This window comes from Diuraphis noxia, unplaced genomic scaffold (assembly GCF_037042655.1).
Source record: "Diuraphis noxia isolate RWA-SAM2 unplaced genomic scaffold, SU_Dnox_SAM2 contig0003, whole genome shotgun sequence".
Taxonomy (NCBI): domain Eukaryota; kingdom Metazoa; phylum Arthropoda; class Insecta; order Hemiptera; family Aphididae; genus Diuraphis; species Diuraphis noxia.
In genome coordinates this window covers 52,219,929-52,240,807 of record NW_028301713.1, presented here as the reverse complement: position 1 = coordinate 52,240,807, position 20,879 = coordinate 52,219,929, and the positions used below count along the sequence as shown (strand labels likewise).

General features: G+C 27.2%; 1 protein-coding gene across 1 annotated transcript; it reads right to left on the bottom strand.

Moving 5' to 3' along the window:
- Positions 1 to 2,322: 2,322 nt before the first annotated feature.
- LOC107173266 (uncharacterized) lies at positions 2,323 to 14,864 on the bottom strand. The gene is made up of 2 exons (XM_015523738.2): positions 14,575 to 14,864; positions 2,323 to 4,116 (listed from the first exon to the last, which is right to left on the bottom strand). Exons 1-2 carry the CDS (start codon positions 14,626 to 14,628, stop codon positions 2,488 to 2,490), a joined length of 1,683 nt encoding a protein of 560 aa, XP_015379224.2. The 5' UTR covers positions 14,629 to 14,864; the 3' UTR covers positions 2,323 to 2,487.
- Positions 14,865 to 20,879: the final 6,015 nt, after the last annotated feature.

The following is a 20,879-nucleotide window of genomic DNA, read 5'->3' as shown; positions in this document are numbered from 1 at the left end:
TTTGGTCTGGTCCGATCATAAGTTGACATTGGTGTAAAATGTAACGATCTAATTATAAATAGGTTTTTTTTTTATGAAGTAATAGAAAGGTTATCTATTGTATTTTTTTTGTTAGTTAAATTAAATTTATTCATGGAAAAAAAATACAACACATTTAATTTATATATTATAATTTAAGTTCAAAATAATAAGTAATTTTAATATGAAGTCATGCAGTTCCGGTTGTCGTCATGTCCATCTGTCCGGTTTGAATTTAATTTCCATTGACAGTATAATATTATATACCAATTTATTACCAATTATTGATTTTATAGAACATGTTTGACGGATTTATTCAAAACTTAGAATCTGTCTACCGAACTGAAAATGTCAAAGACTGTTTTCAATGATATCAGAAAACTTTAGAGAGTAGTTCGAACCACGTTCAAAAGTATACTAAGAAGAAGGTGTATATTATCCTCTACAGACAGAATAACCACCTCTCGGTCAAATTAGTCCACAATGCGAGGCAAACCGACATCGATTTACAATTCTAGAAATGAGACTACACTAAATCCTAGATACGTATTTTATATTAATATTGTTAATTTTTATTATGCAAATATTATTCTGATGAAATGTAGATTTTATAATTAAATGACAATCAATTAATTTGTATTTACTTGTATTAACACCAGTTTTGCTGATGTTGGCTTGGAAGGATTCCTGGAATTTTTACCATAAAGTGATATAGGACAATATAATTATTAGAATGAGAGATAAACATCGCTAACCAGTTGTGAAATCTTTTATAAAATGTTTTTATTTATTGATACACAAATTTAAAGAACTGTAAATTAAAAAAACTATATTTAATTCTCGTTTCATATCCTTGCTAAATATGATTTAAAAATACAGTAATTTTATACCATAGTTATTTTGAAATTTAAAATTAATAAAAATTTTAACAAAATATTCTAAGACTGTAAGTAAGAGTTACCTATAGCTATTGATTTATTTTACTCTTTTGTTGATAAAATGTAAAACTGTAGATGCTACTAAAATGTTGGTTTCACTGATTTTTGAAAGTACTATATGATAATTATGTGTTTAGTAACTTTTTTTTTCTAACTAGAAACTTGTACAATCTGTAAAATAATGATTTATAAAAATAACAAGTGATCTAAGAGTTATAAAGAAAATTTAGTAACGTTTAAAATTTAAATACTAGTACAATTCATTTTTAGATTCATATCTAGTTTGAGTCTTGGACTTGAAATGTTGGCACAAAGTTACTCTATGTAGGACATGTAGGTACTATAGGTATCTACTCTTACAGTAATCAGATAAGTGTAAAAGAAAGTGTTAAGCTATAATTATTCATATATTTTTAACAAAAGTTTGAGATTTTAATGTAAATATAGTTAAAATAGTATAATGGTCAATTTGAAATCGTTTTACAGCTGTCATAATTAAACCTATTTGATTGGTATTGTTTATTGTATGATAGAAGTATAAATAATAATAATAATACCTAATACACTGACTATAGTATCGTCGGATAAACGATAAATGAAAAAATAAACATCCATTACCATCCATTAGGGTATCTACGATTTATAGAACACAGCATTTTTAAATGTATTTTCATACTACATTATACTGCAGTTATTAACGTTTTATTGACTTTTTATATTTTAACATTATACCCAATGATATGGTAATAATATAATATAATTATGTAGGTAATAATAATGATATTAATTATTATATAAACGAACAGTCCTATAGATGGGTACCTACATAGATACTATTTTTAAATATTATAATGTTCGTGTCGTGTGTGCTGCATCAGTGATTGCAGTGCGTAAAATACGACGTGTTGACGTAGGTACCTTATATATAGGTAGGTACTGCATCACTTCCTCTCGATCTCATTAGTGGCATTATTAATGCGGATAATTATTCTGGGCATATAGAATAGGAAAAAAAGTCGTTACTCGGTACTAACATGGGCGGGGCGTCTAACCTAGGGGCGAATTGAAGAAATATTTTAATGGAGGGTTAGCACTTATTACGGGAACGGGCAATGCATTCGTTTGTTGGCACTTGCGTGGTATTTTATTCACTATATGACGTTTGTAGGTGGTAAAATTTCAAAAGGAAATTTCGAGTGGTGTCTGGGGACTGAGAATTTTTTATGGGCACCACTCAAATATACATATGTATATATATTATACTTTTTTTTATTTATAAAATACAAATAATTATTTAAAAAAAAAAATTATATGAACATATTAAATAATAAGAGCGCAGATTTTTTTTTACGAAAAATAAACCTAGTAGGTATAGAACATGTTTTTTATTTATAAAACTTTATTTACAATAATAATATAATAAATAGTACAACTGTACAACATATTTAGTGAACGGCGTCTTGAAAAGAGCCAACATATTATAATATAATATTATTATTTAGATTAATAATTTAATAATGTCTAAAATTGATTATGGTACGTTGACCTTGATGAAATGATTTGGGTTCCCAGCTTTCGGTGAAAACCTCAAATTGACTTGATTCTTTTGGCCCCCGTTAACCGTCAAAAACGAGTTCCAGTCCACATAAAAGTACAAACCGTTTTTAGGTCGTTCGGGTCCAGGTGTAATTATTTCATCGATTACGGGTGGACTGCTGGCGGTCTCTCCTCCGCCAAATGATTCGGCCAACTGAGATAGACTTGGATTAGTATCGGAGGTCGTAAAAGAATCTCTTGCTGCACTAGCGCCAGACGTTACTTCTACGGAAGTTGCTTCCGAAGACGAATCAGTGGAAACCGACGACGCGACGACTGCTTCGGAGGACGTAGCGACGGCTATGGATTCTTCGGTAGAAGTGGTGATATTAGCTACGGCCTCTTCGCTCACTGGCTCTTGACGTTTCACCTCATTTTTGTTCTTTTCTAAGAGCATTTGAAGTTCATCGGTGGACAAAGGATCAGGCGGGTTCGGTGCTTTACTCAAGAGTTGAGTCTCTGAAACGGTAGGTGACTCCGGCAGATCGGAATCGACTTCTTTGGAGTTGTCGTCGAAGAACACTTCGTACCCGTTGAATTCTTTACTATTGCTATTATCGGATGGTTGATCAATAGCAGCTATGGCCGCCGTTATGTTTTCTAATTTCTTTTGGATGGTTTCCTGTGACAACGAAATAGTATTGTTATCGTCGGACAACAGTCGTATATTTTCCACTATCTTCGCTATCCTGTTCACATCTACGGTCTTTACGTTGGATACGGATGGGTTAAACACATGGTCCCCCCGGTCTGATGCATTATCGAGGAATGGTTGTAACTGAGAAATGTTTAATCCACTGTTGCCGGTTTCATTAAGAATTGATTTCAATAGTTTTTCGTCCACTGTTTCTGTAGCTGTAGCGTCGTCGTTTCGCCTCTGAGACTCATTAGATCGCCTCTGCGGTTCGTTGGAATTTAAATCAACTGATTTACCCGATTTTGGAGCATCCAATAGTCCGAAATTGTTTAGAAAATCTTTCATGTCGTCGTCGATTTTCAAATTTCTAGCTTCAGGGATTTTTTTAAACTTAGCGTACGCGTTCAAATCAACAGACGGACCGATATTTTTTTTCTGTGCATTTTTCGCGTCCATTGTTTGCAACATAATTTCAGTTTTTTTGTCACTTGATAAATTTCTGCCTTGCACTGTGACAAATATTATTGGTGTGGTCGAAGGTGGTGTCTGGTCAGACTGTGTATTTATGCTCATTGGATATCCATAGTTAAGTGGTGATTCGCCATTAGGGATTTTTGGTCGAGAATTAGAACTTTTTGTCACATCATCCTGGACGTGTGGCATTTTTGTTGTTGAGTACACGAAATCAGGCGATGGTGTGACATACGTAATATCTTTCTTGGCATTTACTACAGTTTTATCAGAACGACTTACTCGAGAGTTCTTTGAGAAATCGTTCAAAAAATCCAAAACTTCGCCACGAGTCATTTTTGGAAAACCAGACGATTCTAAATATTTCTGTACGCCTTCTACCGCAGAATCGAGTTGTTTTCCATCTAATGGAAAACTACGTACCATTGAAACAAGGACTAAAAGCAGTGCAATAACCTGCAACAAAAAATAAAAATATTATTAGAGTTGCCAATAAATTAACATAAAACATATAAAAAGTAAAAAGAACTAAAAATGAAGGTCGAAGTTGGTGAAAGTAGTTTATAAAATTGTAACATAACTAATTATAATAATTATAAATTGAAAAACCTTGAATAATATTTAAAATAATAATTGTATAGTGATGTTAATTAATTAATATATCTGAAAAATAAATATAACTAATATTATATAGTACCACTATATATTATGTGTTTATATAATGTTTATTGTATATTGAACACCTATAACATTATTTAACATTCATTGAGTACTTTAATCAACTTGGCAGTTAGTAAGTCAATATTTATTATAATATACAATTAAATACCTACTGATATTTTTAAATTGTCCTATAATTATTCTTTAAAAACAAATTATAAATTTAAGTTATCTTTATTATAATATAGGTACCGGTTAAAATAGCTGTAGTTTTGAAATTTTTAATAAATTATAATATTTATAATATTTTTAATATTTTACAATAATACATTATAATTTTCCAATTTTAAAATGAAAAAAAAACTTTTTGTTGTAGGTATTTTACCCTTTATTATTCGAAATACAAATATGCATATTACATCATGCCGACTGTCGGAGCAATATTCATCTTAACCTGGTTTAGTTATCATTTATAATTATTCCAATTAAATTATTATAAAAGAAAAAAAATCATAAAAATGTAATGTTATATAGATTAAAATTACACTACTTAATATGCATTTGTTGTCTCCGATGACATAACAAATTTACATTCATTAGTTTCAATGGTGCGCTGATAATTTTGATGTTAGAATGGGTTGACCTAATGTTAACCATATATTTTATTAGTACGCAAATCTCTATTAAACTATGTATTTAACTAATCCAAATATGAAATCGCAAATAATAAAATAAGACGCGATTATAATTTTATACTCTATATTTGTTTTATCGATGTACAAAATATTTAACAAATTACATCTAAAAATATACCTATCACTATTACTAACACTTATTGAATATTTTTAAGATATTGATATGATTTTAAATCTTTTTCTGTTACATTTTATATCTTTGAGAGCAAATATTGTGGCACCCTCTACACTAAGAATAAAAATAAATGGGGTAAAATATTATAGTGAAGTGAACATAGTAACGCCCTCTTGTGGTCAAAGTGTTGTTAGATTTGCTTGTAAAAGCCATCGTTAGATGTCACGTAAAATTATAATATTTTAATTTAAATAGCAGTATTTTTTTTTTATGTACCTGGATTTATATATGTATAGTATTGTATACAAAGTGTCTTACTATGATCTGGCATATGGAATAACTTTTGTTGTATTCCATAATATAATTTTTTTTCTATATAATTCATAGATACATGCACTATATTTTTAGTATATATTTTTTTCTTTTAAATTGAAAATAAAAAACTAAAACATTGATAAAAAAAATGTTGCATAAATTCAAATTAGCCTATTTGTGAATCTAATTATAAGAACAATTTTGACGATACAAAGATTTATTTAAGTCAAGTAGTTTCTTTTTTAGTATTTTTTTAAATTCAATATTTTTTTGGTTAAATCAATTTGGAACGTAATAATTTTTTTAAAAATATGATTTTTGAAGATTTGCTTATATGAGTATATTTCTTAAACTATTTACTCATCATACAATATTCACAATTTTTGTCATATGTTTAACTAGCATAATTTTTTTTCGGATCTTTCTGAGACACCCATAGTATGGAAAAATATAAAATCAACTAATTTCATTAAAAAAATAAAGAGAAGTTTACATATTTTTATACAGAAACAAATAATATTAGATACATCTTATTCTTATATATAATTCAGAAAAAAAAATTGTATGGTATCAATGGAATTTGTTAAGCGCTATGTTAATAATTTTGTATTATTAATATAGTACTTATAATATAGAGATCAAAAATCCGAGGGAAAAGAAATAAAAAAAAAATCCTTCAGGTTTAATAATAGGCTTAGCTTAAGTGCTTCGCTGTATAATAGATATTGAATGAACCTTATGAACCTCATCAATAAACTGGCCACTATATTACGAAACCATTATAAATGATTTGAATTTGAATTCAATGATAAATCATTATGATGAAAAACAAAACTTTGAGCGAAGACGATCTAACTTTTTGGTAACCATGGTTATTGGTTATATTAGCATATCATTTTTATAATAATTTTTAAATTTTAAAAAATTAAATTTTTCCCCTGATATTTTAATAAGTACTGGTAAATTTCCCTAAAGTACAAACTGGATACAATATGCTACAAACATCTCTCAAAATTGACAAAAAAAGCATTTTTTACTATAAAAAGTTACTTCAGTCTTCAGTCACAGAATGAAATAAAATAAAAATAAAAACAATACATCATTATAAAATCAATATAATATCTCAGAATCTAAAACAATTTTTTAATCCAAATGGTTTTATCAAATACTACTTTCACGATGCTATATATTATATATATATGCTATGCTGTGTATAACTTGCTACAGATCTTTCTTTAAAAATGAAACTCAAAAAGAGAAATTTTAGAATAGCCTTCTAAGCAAACAAGTTAATCGACGAAAGTCATACTGAATCAGAACTGACATAAGAAAAAAGAATATCTATTTACATATTATTGCGTATGATGCCGTTGAGAAATATAGAAATTGGTCTAAACTTTAAATAATTTAATCCCACTATAGGGCTTATCACAGTTTACAGTAACATCAATGTTACATGTTAGATATATCGTCAGTTTTTATTCTATAAATTCTAGTTCATGGCTAATAACTATAGGTCATTATGATTTTTGGTCATATTTCAATAATCAATATTAATAGATTTGAAAATAAAAAAAACTTCATTTTTAAGAAATGTATTTATACGTTGAGCCAAAACAACACAATTATTAATGCAGGGTATAATGCATACTAAACAGTGTCCTGGAGTGTACTGATTTTTTAAAATGATTTGTAGGTACATTGAAATTCCATTATTTTTGTCACTTATTTTTTAGTACCAAAACACTGCGGGGTATACCATTTATATGATATGTAATGTTATGTATTTTATATTAATATAAAATGTATATTTCCAGATTTTTAGAGTAACTATATTAATTTTACAGCCCTAATGTATCTAACGTTTTTTCTACACTATAGTCTATAAATGGTAAACATATCAATTTACAAAATATATAGCTCGATTGATCTTAATACAATCTAGCTCTATTACTATAGTTTTATAATATAGGCTTTATTTTATCTTAAAATCCTGAACCAAATTCAAGTTAGTTTCCAAATTTTATTTCAAGGAATATGTTAATTCTCAAACGTCATTATTGTTATTTTTTTGTTTTAGCTTTTAGTAAGATTTTAATAATATGATATTAAAATAGAAATAATTCACTTTACTTTTCAATGTTTTTTTTTCAATTTTAAAATGTGTATAAGAAAATGTAACTATCTGTACATTATTTAGTATAGAAAACTACAGTAGTAAAATGAAAATTAAATTAAACAAAACAGACATAATAGTTTGAGAGTGAAGGGATCATACGTCCATACTGCGACGGTAGTACTTTTCAATATAATATTGGGAAAAATAATTTAAAAAAAATTAATATAGGAAAACCAAGAAGTTATCGCAAAAACAGTTTCGGGCAAAATTAATTTTGTTTTAGTTTTTGAGTAAAGCAGAGATGTGAATGTACGTATTGATTTTACTATATTGCGGGTTTTTAGGACAGTAGAAATGCTTCAATTTTCAACTCAGGGGGTCGAAGGGAGTGGGTGAAATCTAGTAAAAAATTGGATCAAATGGGTTTTTTAGGGACTTTGCTTGTCAAAAGGATTGAAAATTGAAAACAGGATTCATGTAAGTTGTTTTTCATATACCAATAAAATATCAAAAATTCGCCATACTCATAATATTTTCATAAAATTTTCAATATTTATGCTATTTATGCTATTCAATATTAAGGATTGACGATTTAATACAAAAATCCTTATGAGTTGTTACTGTTGCACGTTAATATTAAAGTAAAAAAAGCATAATTATTCCATGAATATTTTTATGAGGTTCTGAATTTTAAATTTTTACAAGATTGGATATTAACGCATAAATATATCTATCAATGAATTTCCAGGTCAAGGTTATGATGAAATAAGTAATAAAATATAATGGTTCACAAAAAAAAAATAAAAAAATACATTGAATTAAACCTTATAAACCCTAGTAATGTTACTGGAATTTATAATTTAAACTTTAAACTTACACAAAATTTTTAAATAAAAATTTTTCCTACAAGAAAAATGTTCAATATACTTTCACTTTTGGTTTATTTATAAACACGAGAAATTGTTGAATTTTTAGTACATGATTTTCATAAGTAGATCATTTTTTAATTAAACACAGTTTTTTTAATTTACTTTCTAAGTACAAATTTGGATGAAATTAGTTATTAATAATTATTACTGACAAAGAATAACTATTTTAAATAAAATTGAACTTGAAACACCTATCGTATATTAATATAAAGTATGCACATAATGACATTTTCAAATGCAATATTTTTGTCAAAAATGTAGTCAAATTACCGTCTATTGTTAATAGTAAAATTTTAAAATGAATCGCTTTAAGAACCATATAAATATAAAATATGCACGGTAATATTGGCTGACAGAATAGTTTTTTGTACCTATATGCAATGATCTATCAACGATCACCGGATACAAATATAACACCGTATATTAAAGTGGCTCATAAATTATGAGAGATACTTGCAAGACCTACCGTACACCACAGCGGATACCTTTCCTTTCCTTCTTTTTTTGCGATTCAGGCTTGAATTTTTAACAAAAGATTTCTAATTTCAAAACTGTACAAAGTTATGATATAATTTTCATGAAATTTTGAATCATTTTGATCTATTTATCCATATGGATTTGAATATTATTCGTTTTTTATTTGGTTCTTTTCCTATAAATGTTGTTTAAATGCTCATGCTCGGACGTTCGGTTAAAAAATTTGAAAATATAATAGAAGATCAAATATTCAAGAATCAATATTCTTCTTATGTTCTTATAGCGATTTAAAAATATTGAAAATATTTACGCAATACAATTCGATATTTTTACGAATTCTTTTTTTACAAATCTAGTTGGTTTGTCGTAATTCAAAAAATATTATATGTAAGAACTTCAAAAAAGTCTTCTCATACACTGATTTATGATTTAATTACAATTTAACATATATCTACTTAAGGCAATACTCAATGACGAGGAATACTCCACATCTGGCATCTTCTATACAACATAGTAACTATCCCGATTTTATTTTATTTATTTAATAAAATGGCTAATTAATGCTTGCTGACCTTTTTTAAAAAAATTGAGAAGTGTATAATCTTTTAAACTATAAATGTCTATTAATAATTTGTCAATACTTTATATTAATATGTTTGAAGTAAAATGTGTCATAATAATTTTTTTTACTATTTTGAAATTTAAACACCTTTTAATACATTTAAAAATAATTTAATTTATAATCACCAATATTTTGAAATTTAGTAAAAAAAAGTAGTAGTGAAAATAGTATGTTTTATATCCAATAACTAACTAGTATTATAAAGGTGGGTTATATAAATAGATAAATTAATAATTTTTATAATATCAATAAATAATATTGCTTACAATTGGAAATAATTTTTTGTATTATTTCAAATATTAATCATAATATTTTGAATCACACTAAACAAGTTTTTTTCATTTATTGTATTCTCCGGACCAACATATATAAGAACTTAAGTCAACATTTCTTTGAACAATTAATAAGGGAGTAATTTTGATTAAATATTTTCGGAAATTTCTTAAATACAATTACAATTTTTCTATTTAAATAAGATCCATTTACAACATAGTGAATTATAATCTTGAATCAAGATAAACCAAATCAATGAATATTGCTGTTTAACAATGAAATACAAATACTACTATACAATACTTGACTTAGCCAATTTTCATATGTAATAAATCTTCTGAAAATTTCTGATTCAAAAAAAAAAAAATGAAAATACAAATCATAGAAAGAGAAATAATTAATCTGTTATTGTCGTAGTTAAAATAAAGCAATAGACATGTGTTTTTTTATAAAATACTATTTTAGAGGCATATTCCGTAACATATATAGACGATAGATTAATAGACATTAAACTAAACATTATGTTTATATTTATGGTAGTGTTAATGATCAGGCAATATAAAAGTAGTGTTTGTACCTACCAAGCTTTTATAATAGGTAGGTATACATAATTGGATGGATGTGTACAATAATGCCGTATCATTGATGATAATAATAGTAATAATAGATTAGATATAGAATAGTCTATGGTTTGGAGTTTAAACGTAGGTACACTGTACATAAAGTACACGGTGATATTAAACGCACTATGATACGCGTAATTAGCATAATATATAACATAATATTATTTCATTTGGTCAACTATGTGATTTTAACGGTTTCATTAAAACCAACCTTCAATTGCAGTACGTCATGTATTATTATAACTGATAGGTATCATATGTGACAACGCAGATAATATTTACTCATGCTAGAAAGTGAAATGAGTGAAAGTGTTGCGTGTGGGTAATTTTCGTGTATTATTCAATTCCCAAGGATAATGTTATGCTGCGGCCGGCCACACGGACGTAGACCAACGACGATGCAGACATAAAGCATTCGTCTTTAAACGAATCATTGAATTCATTAATAATTTCGTTACAGTTATTATATACGTAGTCGCTTGTTGGTACAAATTAAATCAAATCACTATAATTAGAATAATTAGAATATTGTATATATATGTGTGTGTGTGTGTGTGTGTGTGTGTGTGTGTGTGTGTGTGTGTGTGTGTGTGTGTGTGTGTGTGTGTGTGTGTGTGTGTGTGTAGGTAAGTAAGTATATTATAAAGCTACACATTGTATTAGAATAGCACGTGGCGATTGATGATAAGTATTAAACGAAATAACTGCACATGGGAAACACGCGAAGTTCGATGCACTTGTATACTCGAGACTTAAGGTCACGTCTACGGTGAAAGTTGTTAATATAATTTCGATAATGAAAACGTAGATTTAAAAAGCGGTATTACTCGTTATGTGAACTGAGTGAACAGCTGATGTAGACGTATATAATATTATTATGCACACAACTGCATCATGTTATGATGCATATTATAGGCCTTATATTATATTATATAGTGTAGGTAGGTATCGTAAATGAATCACGGTTAGAATTCGACGAACACAGCATTATGAGTGTTTCAAAAAACTGTTAAAGAAAAAAAGAAAAATAATAAACCATCAACGTGTGGTGTAATCTAACTTTATGCTGTAGTTGACTTGATGTCCTTGGAGACATGATCGAACATTAAAATTAAAAAAGATATATGTCCGTGTAAACACGAAGGACCGGGCTACTATCTTATGCGTTTCGTTATACTTTATTATAACTACGAGGTATTTAATAGTTATAAATGAATAAGAGAAAAATTAATTATGCCGGATGACGGAATTCCAGTATATAATAATAATAATAATAATATATTCTAATGAATGTTACACGGAGCGTAAGGGATTCGTCAACTGCGATGGAGATAAAGACCAACACAACCACTGTTTACCCGACTTAAATGGAATACGAAGTATTGTTAATGTTATGTAATAACAGCAGTGATGACGATGATAGTGTATTGTAATAAACATAATAACCACACAAGGTACGATATGCGTGAAGGAACTCACGGAGAAAGTAGTAAGTATTGAGCAATGGTTATGAAGCGTAGGTACAATAGGTACATATTGTTTGTTCTGTTATTAATTATGTATTACATAGGTACTTATTGTGAAAAAATAAAACAATCTAATGTTTTAGTTTTAATTACGATATCAGAAATATATTTTGTACATATTATAATAAATATTTTTGAAACTGAGCAATCAGATAACAATATTATATGAATCTTTCGTGAAACAAGCGATTAATGTACAAAATCGGAACAAAGCTACATTCGTATTTTTAATAAGTTTATTACAATTCTTTCATTTACATATTTTTATTTGATTAGGTAAGTAGTGTCAATTTAACATCACAAACAATTCAAATATAAGGCACACTTGATCAACGATCTATCTGTTGAAGTTGGAGGAATTATAATACAAAATTTATTAAAAATATACATCTCGAAAAAGTCTTTATAGTAAAAGTTTAACATGACGTAGGTAAGTTATGTGTAAAATTAATTTTTATGATTATATCCTACTAGGTACCTAATAAAATATTCACAGGAAGAAACGAAGAACTATCAATGTATGTCAGAATTTTCATGAATTCAAACTTTGTTTACGTTATACCGATTGTGCGTACAATGAAAAGTAAACCGTTTCTGAATGGTGAAGTCATACAATTAGGTAATACCTTGTTTTGATGACGAATTAAGTTAAAAATATACTCATAATATTATTATTAAATTTGATTTTAAGATACTCAGTATTAATAAATAATTCTACACTGAAGTAAATTGCTTAAAAATATTAAACGGTAAACATATTTTAGAATTTTTTTTTTAAGTTTGTACAAATGTACACGTATACCTATTTAATTATAGTCATAACTTATTATTGTGAAATATGAAACTAAATCGTCTATGTAAAAATTTGAAAAACGTTGAACGCAAACATTTTCTGGTGAAAACTCTTCATGGCATGAGCCTTTAAATGAGCATAGTTAAAAAATAACTTAAATTATCAATATTATTATCTTGAGAAAATTTCATATAAAATTAGAAATTTTTGTTAAACATCCAAGTATTATATTAAATAGGTATTGATAAAAATTTTACATATTTTTTCTATCTTCGTTAATAGTAATATATTATAGTATATCTCCGTAGTATAAAGTATTTCAGACTTTCAGAGTGTCTAATTTAAATTATGTCAACTACCTATTTCAAATCATGACTTTCACTATATTTATTAACGTCTTTTGGTAAAATGACGTTTTTTGCAAGATTAACTTTTAACTATCTAGTGCAATCTTCATACAATCTTACATCACAGAAATTCAGAGTTTAAATTATAAAAGTCAGTTGTTCAATTTCATAAATGCCAAAGTGAAGTCCCCTGTTTCATGTCCTTTACCTCGAGAAACATTTATCATCATTATTCTGTTTTTGAATTGGTTTTACAGAAAATGTTTTTAATTTCGAAGGTTTTTATTTTATTTATTTGGAATATTATTAAATAACAATGTATTTAATACCTACTTATAAATTATAATAATTTACTAATATTTATAATAACATATTATTATAATGTATTTATGTTGAATTTTTGAATTTTTACGTCAAGTATTAGAATAAAATGAGGTCTAGGTAAAATATATATTATAAAGTAGGTATCTATGTAGGTATGGAAATTCATATAATATGCATTTTTTTTTTAAAATCAAATCAAAATAATATCTTATTCATTTATTCTTTCAATTGTTTTATTATTTAATATTAAACTAGTTACTTATTGATGTCAAGAATCCTGTGGTTTTAATACCTGCATGACTTATAAAAAATACAGCAATATTATTAATTAGAAGTAATTATTTTATTCAATGATACCATTTTCATTAACATTCGTTCATTTAATAATTTATTAAAAACAGTCAATAATCAATAAAAAATATTGTCTACTTTTTAAAAACTTTGGGAGGGGGGTTGTTAAGTATAGCCATGAGTAATAGAATTAGTTTAATTAATTTTTGCCGAAAACATTGCATAGTAGGTACCTATTATATTATAGTTGTATATCATATACTCATATATTATTGTTATTATAACTTTAATGCCAATACTGACATTCGGAATGGTATGAATAAGTCGTCTAAAAAGCTTCCTACCTACATAGTTATTGGCTGCAGTAATGTTTAGAATTTAAATAGATCTACACGTGTGAGTGTGAGTGTGTACTAACATGGCAAAAAACTTAATTTATAGGTTTTTATTTTGGCTACCATTGCATATTATATAGGTAGTCGCAGTTCGCAGAGTACACACTTGACTACATTATTACAACCAAAGTTCCTAATAATTAGTGAAAATTATCATATTAAAATATACAAGGATACCTGCCCATAACCAGCTTAGTTTCTATTTTTTATACACTACCTCGGGTCATTTCGGGAATCTCACTCTCGTAAAAACATTTCAAAGCCGGGTTAGTCAAGAGTGTTTAACACAGCGAAAGTGTCAATTATAATTTTTACTGTTAAAAAAATTATAATCTTATATTTTATACAATACTCGTACTATCTTATTTTAAGATAAAATATTATTAAAAAAATAAAAATAATAAGCTTACCGTTTTTAGTCTACACGGCTGCTGCAAAGAACTCGACGGCCGCAACAAATTCATTATAATTTAGTCCAAAACCACACGTAATATTGTGCACTCGAACCGAAATAACAAAATAGTACTGCTGCACTGTTGTGTTTCAAACCAGTTACTAGTTATCTAGGTACTGACAACTACTCTAATGTTAATCGAACGATACGGTTTTTGTATCATTGGTCTGGAGTACTCGCGACCGCAAAGTATCAGTCACTAAAACACGACTGGTCGGTTACAGTATGAAACTTACGCATACTCAGCAGTCCACCCAATCCATATTCATACGTAATACAACTCTATATAATGTAATAATGTTATATGCGGTGAGTTATACCACTTCTCCACACCGTTGTATATTATTACCACTACCACGCCAACTCTCACCAAGTCACGTTGAAGATAGTTTCATCTCATTGACGTCAACGACTTTAATTTGTAAAAAATATAACCGAATATTAGTCTATATACTTTTGCACCTGATTCGTCAAGTCGTATAGCATTTATTTCTACTACATTGCCTATGACATACGAAGATAATATGTTACAACACTTACAACTCATTATTCTAAGGATCAAAAAATTTCTTTTAAAAAATGTGAAATGTTAATGGTGTGTTTCTATAAAATATATGATACAAGGACATTATGTTTATGTACACATATACGACCTATAGTTGGATAGGTATCGTTAGAAAAACTGTATCGCTTATTCGAATGGAAATGAGCTGCATTGCTTAAAAGATAATGTCAATCATCTTAAAATTAATACTTCATATTAGGTGACAGTGGACTGTTAAATGGGTTGTTTTAAAATTACTGTTTCTAATTCCAATGATACGTATCGAAAATTATCACGATCTAAATTCTGAAAATAATACAGTGAAACCTCTAAATACCGGACACTCTCGGTCACTTAAACGTCGTCCGCTATTTGGAGGTGTCCGCTGTTAAGAGGGGAAATATAGTGAGTACACATTTCACCGTTCCCAAAATTCCGTCCGTTATTTGGAGGTGTCCGCTATTGAGAGGTGTCCGTTAAAGGAGGTTTCACTGTATTCGAATTCTTCATGTTGGTATGATCGAGCCACATTTTTAATTTGTTTGTAATTATGTTGTAATAAATGTAATAAACATTTTCAAAAAATTACAAAATATCAAACTTAAATATTTAATCAACTGGATTAAGTTATAAAAATGTGCCTTGATTGATCCTTCGAACCTACATGTTTACAATTTTAATAATTTGTGAAATTAAATCGAGGTAAATCACATTTATTGTAAATTACCTATAGATCATAAAAATAATACTAAAGTAATAAAGCATCATAATATTTTTATTTTTAAGCATTTTTTATATAATTCCCAGACTGCAATTAATTATTATGTGTAGATATTAAATGTATTTAATTTATATTAATATTTTATTGTTATTATTTTAAAAAAAAAATAAAAAAATTGAATGACTAATATATACTTTGAATATTATAAAATTAATATATTACATTTAAAAAAAATGCACTTTAATACCTGAATTATATTTCAAAATAGAGGTATTGACATTCCAATTAACTAACATACGAATGCATACCGCATTGATACAAAAAGAAAATATTTCACATTCATATACGGCTAAACATAACAGATAATCGGGTCATAGATACGGGAATTATTTTATTCCTAGGCGTAAATAACCTATATTGTCATGAAAAATCTTAAATCTGCTTGAGAATAAATAAAATATATGACGTAGAATGGGATTTTTTTATAAGAATATGTGAGTATAGCAATATTTTCGGAAAATAAACTACAAACTAAATCATGCACGAGCTCGAATACTACACGTATTCCCAGCATCTCACATCTGAGTGACTGAAAGATGTAATAAAGAAAAACCGAACATTTTCTTAATATTATATATATATATATATATATATATATATATATGGTATAGATCATAGGTAGGTATATAAATAATAATTATACGAGTATATGCACATATTAAACGAATCGCACATGATGCCTAACAGTTTATAATATTTAATTATGTTTATAACCAGCTGAATCCAGTGGCGGATTTGAGGGGGAGGTGACGTGGCGATTACCCCTCCCTAGGGAATTTTTTTACTTAAATTATAGCGCCGTATGATAAAATGAACATGAAATTCATAAGGCATAGCTATAACATTAAACTTATAAATAAATGATACAAAAAAAGGTATTTTAATTTGATAATGGGAAATATTTATTCAGTTACGTCTTTGTTATTACCTATCAATCTATGATACCTATTCGCCCCCTCCTCAAATGATCTTCAGATCCGCTACTGGCTGAATCTGCAAGGTGTTGCGCGTGACGAATTAAATGCCTGTGGATTTACCCATCATTAAGCATTAAACTTTTGCTTCAGCAGCTACGTAGATCGTTAAAACATTTATTTGGGACGTATAGATCAAATATAAAACACTGGTGTAAAATTATATCAAATCCTATAATAACTATTTCATTTACCAGATGATATACCTAATATAAAAACTGTGGAAACATTTTCAAAATCAGTCCATTGGTTTCGAAGCATTTCCCAGAGGAACAGACAGATAGACAAATAGACAGACAAACGCATCTATGCATGCATTATATAACATTTTTTACATTTTTAATCATATCGTTTATATCATTTGAATAATTTTCATTTGTGATAAGCGAAATGTGTTATCTTCAGACTCAGTTAAAGTTAATGTATCCATTAATTCATCGCTCTATAATTTTCCAGTTTTCTATTATATTATAATTTACAATACCTGTGAAAACTCTATCAAGATCATCCATTTTAAATTTCTCCCCAGACAAACAAATAAACGTCAGTTAAACGTATCTGCGTGTTACACCGATCGTTTATCTGTGATTATTAGAACATAATAGCGAGCAGTACCTACTATTAGGTGTAGTAGTATTACATTTTTACAATTATTGATTTATATAAAATGCATTGTGTTATTATTATTTTTAAACATACTCATTAGTCTAATTAAAAGTTATAATATTATGAAAAATAATTTAAACATGCAATTTCGATGATAAATATTATTTATTATAAAAATAATAAATATACACCTGATGATCACATTCCAACACATGGTCAACGATTAATGTAGGAACTTACATAATATACAAATTTTTCTACAATGTAGAAACTTAAATATATATTATTTTTTTGCGTACTAAGTCTCGTGTAGATTCACCCATATTTTTTTTAGATTTTTTGGTTATAGTAGGCATGAATTACTTAATATAATATAAGAAACCTTGTTATACATTTTGAATTTTAATCATAAAGATTGAACGTTTTATAATTTTTTTAACAATTTGAAAATATTCGTGATTTTGTTCAAAATTTTGAATTTAAATTTTAAATATATGTTGAAATGTATCTTTAATTTATTTCTAAACTGTTATTTTAATGACTTATGAGGAACCTTGAAAAATATATGGGAAAAATGGTCAGGTTAAAATCAGATATTAAATACAATATTTTCAAACCTACTCATTTAGTTATTTTGTTGTATTATAAAATATTATTAATGAGGACTTGAAACTTTTAAATATATTATAAATATTTAAAGTATTATATTATACACATGATGGTATTTTCAAATTAAATTTAAAAAAATAAAATAACTCAGCCTATTATATAATGAATTATGTACTATATAATAAAATAAACGACATTAATATAGCAATATAAATATTAAAATATATCATAAATTAATATACCAACAAATATAGACCGAAAGTTGTCTGACTTCATTTGGAATCGTTTATCGTATGCGATGATTTATCATTGAATTCAAACTTAACATGTCATGGATTACAACAACTTACTCAATGACGAGGTACACTCGATACCTATATACATCTTTACAGCAGAGCAGTTACCTTCTTTTCTATTTTTTTTTTCTTGAAAGTTTGTTGGTTATTTAACAATCATGATGTATGAAAGTAAATCAATACACAACTATTAATTTATTAAGCACCATAATAATACAAAGAGATTCATTTGAGGTAAATATTATGAGTCTACTCACCTATATCAATCGCACCTAGAAACCACAGATAAAATAATTATGGGTTTAAATAAGTTATTCGTAATTATTTTACCGAACGACATTACATTGAGGTACGTGTTATTGGCATACTTATAAACACATCGTGATTGCGCCACCACATAATATTATATCATATATTTGATATCTACATGTGATATAATAATAAATGTATCAACACGGAATATCTATTGACGACCACCAAAAAAAAAAAATATTGAATAATTTATTTATAACGCGTTATAATAGTTGTTAAAATATTATGTGAATTCTGAACAGAAAATATAGATTTATTCGGGTATAAATTGAAACACATTCGTGTTTTTGGTATAACCTTATATCCTTCCCAATTTCTGATAGAGCCAAAAATGTAAATAACTAATACATTTAAGCTTGAACTTAGGTTTCTATCAAAATATGATATATAATATGGTGATTCACCAAACAGATGAGAATATCCCAATTTTTCAATTAATAACGAATTTATTATGATTATGATTTTTGGATGGTTTAAATATACTTAAGAATAATATTATTTTTAAATTTTTGATATTTTTAATATCACTTAATGTGTCTTGTGGAGATTCCAACTTTGATTTTAAAAAACAAAACCATTTTTTGTTTTAGTGGTTAGTTATTTGGCTGATAGTATTTCTGAAAAACTTGACGTATCTAAATCAAAATCCAAACGAATAGTTTTTGATATATTTAAATTTGTGTAGGTACTAAGGATAATTTTATCCATGATAATTAATGATGAATTTCAAAGCTATTGCGGCTATAGACATTTGAAAATAGTATAGTAATTTATATTTTTTTTTTTTTTTACAATCCTTAGATTGGTTAAATGACTTTGATGGCTCTCCACTTATCCCTATTCATTACAGCTACTTTTAGTTCCTTATAGTTGGTTTTCCCTATATCGTCTATGATCTGTTTCATAGATGGTGTTCTTGGTCTACCTCTTCCAGCTTTTCCTTCTATTATTGTCGTTATCCATTCATTATTTCTCATAATATGTCCGATCCATTTTTTTCTCCTTTCTTTGATTGTCTTCCATATTGCTTTTTGTTCGTTCATTCTTAGGTATACTTCCTCATTTTTAACCTTCTCTGTCCAAGAAATTTTCAGTGCTCTTCTCCAACACCATGTTTCAAATGCTTTAATCTTTATTCTTTCCACTTTTAGTATCGTCCATGTTTCTGCCCCATAGAGGGCTATACTCCATACAAAACCTTTTATAAGATTTTTCCTGGTATTTAAGCTAACAGTGTTTGCCGTTATATTTATAATTTATGAAAATGATTGAACTACCTATAGTAAATACTATATCCAATGTTACATATATTTTATATTTTTTTGAAACCATTTTTATAAAGCCTATTAGCTTTGGCCTGTACATTTTGATGACTAAAAACTACTCCTTCAAATTTTAAATTATGTACATAAAAAATTTCATAAAAAATATCCAATAATTTACAATTGATAAGGGGGTTATCATTTGAAAAACAAAAGTTTGTATCACCATAGGATACCCCTTAGTTAGTAGGCACAATAAATCTCAGGAACCGCATACGTAAAAATGTAGAAACATAGTAATATAATGTAACTATGTAAGTACATAAAACACATCAATAATTGTTATTTAAGTATTATTATGGATATACTCTACATGCATGTAAATAGGTGTAGGTGTAAACATATAGGTTTTATTTACATATTTATAATTTAATTTTTGCTGATAAAATAAATATCTAAGCATATTCAATTGAAAATGAGCATCTTAAAAAATTCAATCAATTATCTTAAACTTAAGGTAATAATGTATAAAATAATATAACATTGTATTACAATAAAAATAGATCAAACAAAATATTGGTTTGATAATATTATAATCCTCGCATATCGTTATCAAACATATTGCTTCGTCACATTCATAATATTTAATCCAAAATAAATAATTTATAAACAAAATAATAATATTATAATGATAAACATATTTCATCGATGTGAACATTAAACACTCAGTATGTAAAATATTAAAAATCATAAACAAATTTATTGATTTTTCCGATGTCACGCGTCTAATTCTGTAACTGATATCAAGATGAGCGATTTGGATCAACTGTAAGTATATTATATAGTTATATGATTTATGATTAATTTATTAATTATG

Bases quoted from the DNA above. Each gene is read 5' to 3' on its own strand.
- LOC107173266 (XM_015523738.2), bottom strand. From the start codon at position 14,628: ATGAATTTGTTGCGGCCGTCGAGTTCTTTGCAGCAGCCGTGTAGACTA. The intron at 4,117-14,574 runs GTAAGCTTATTA...TTTTTGTTGCAG, and splicing joins AGCCGTGTAGACTAAAAACG to GTTATTGCACTGCTTTTAGT.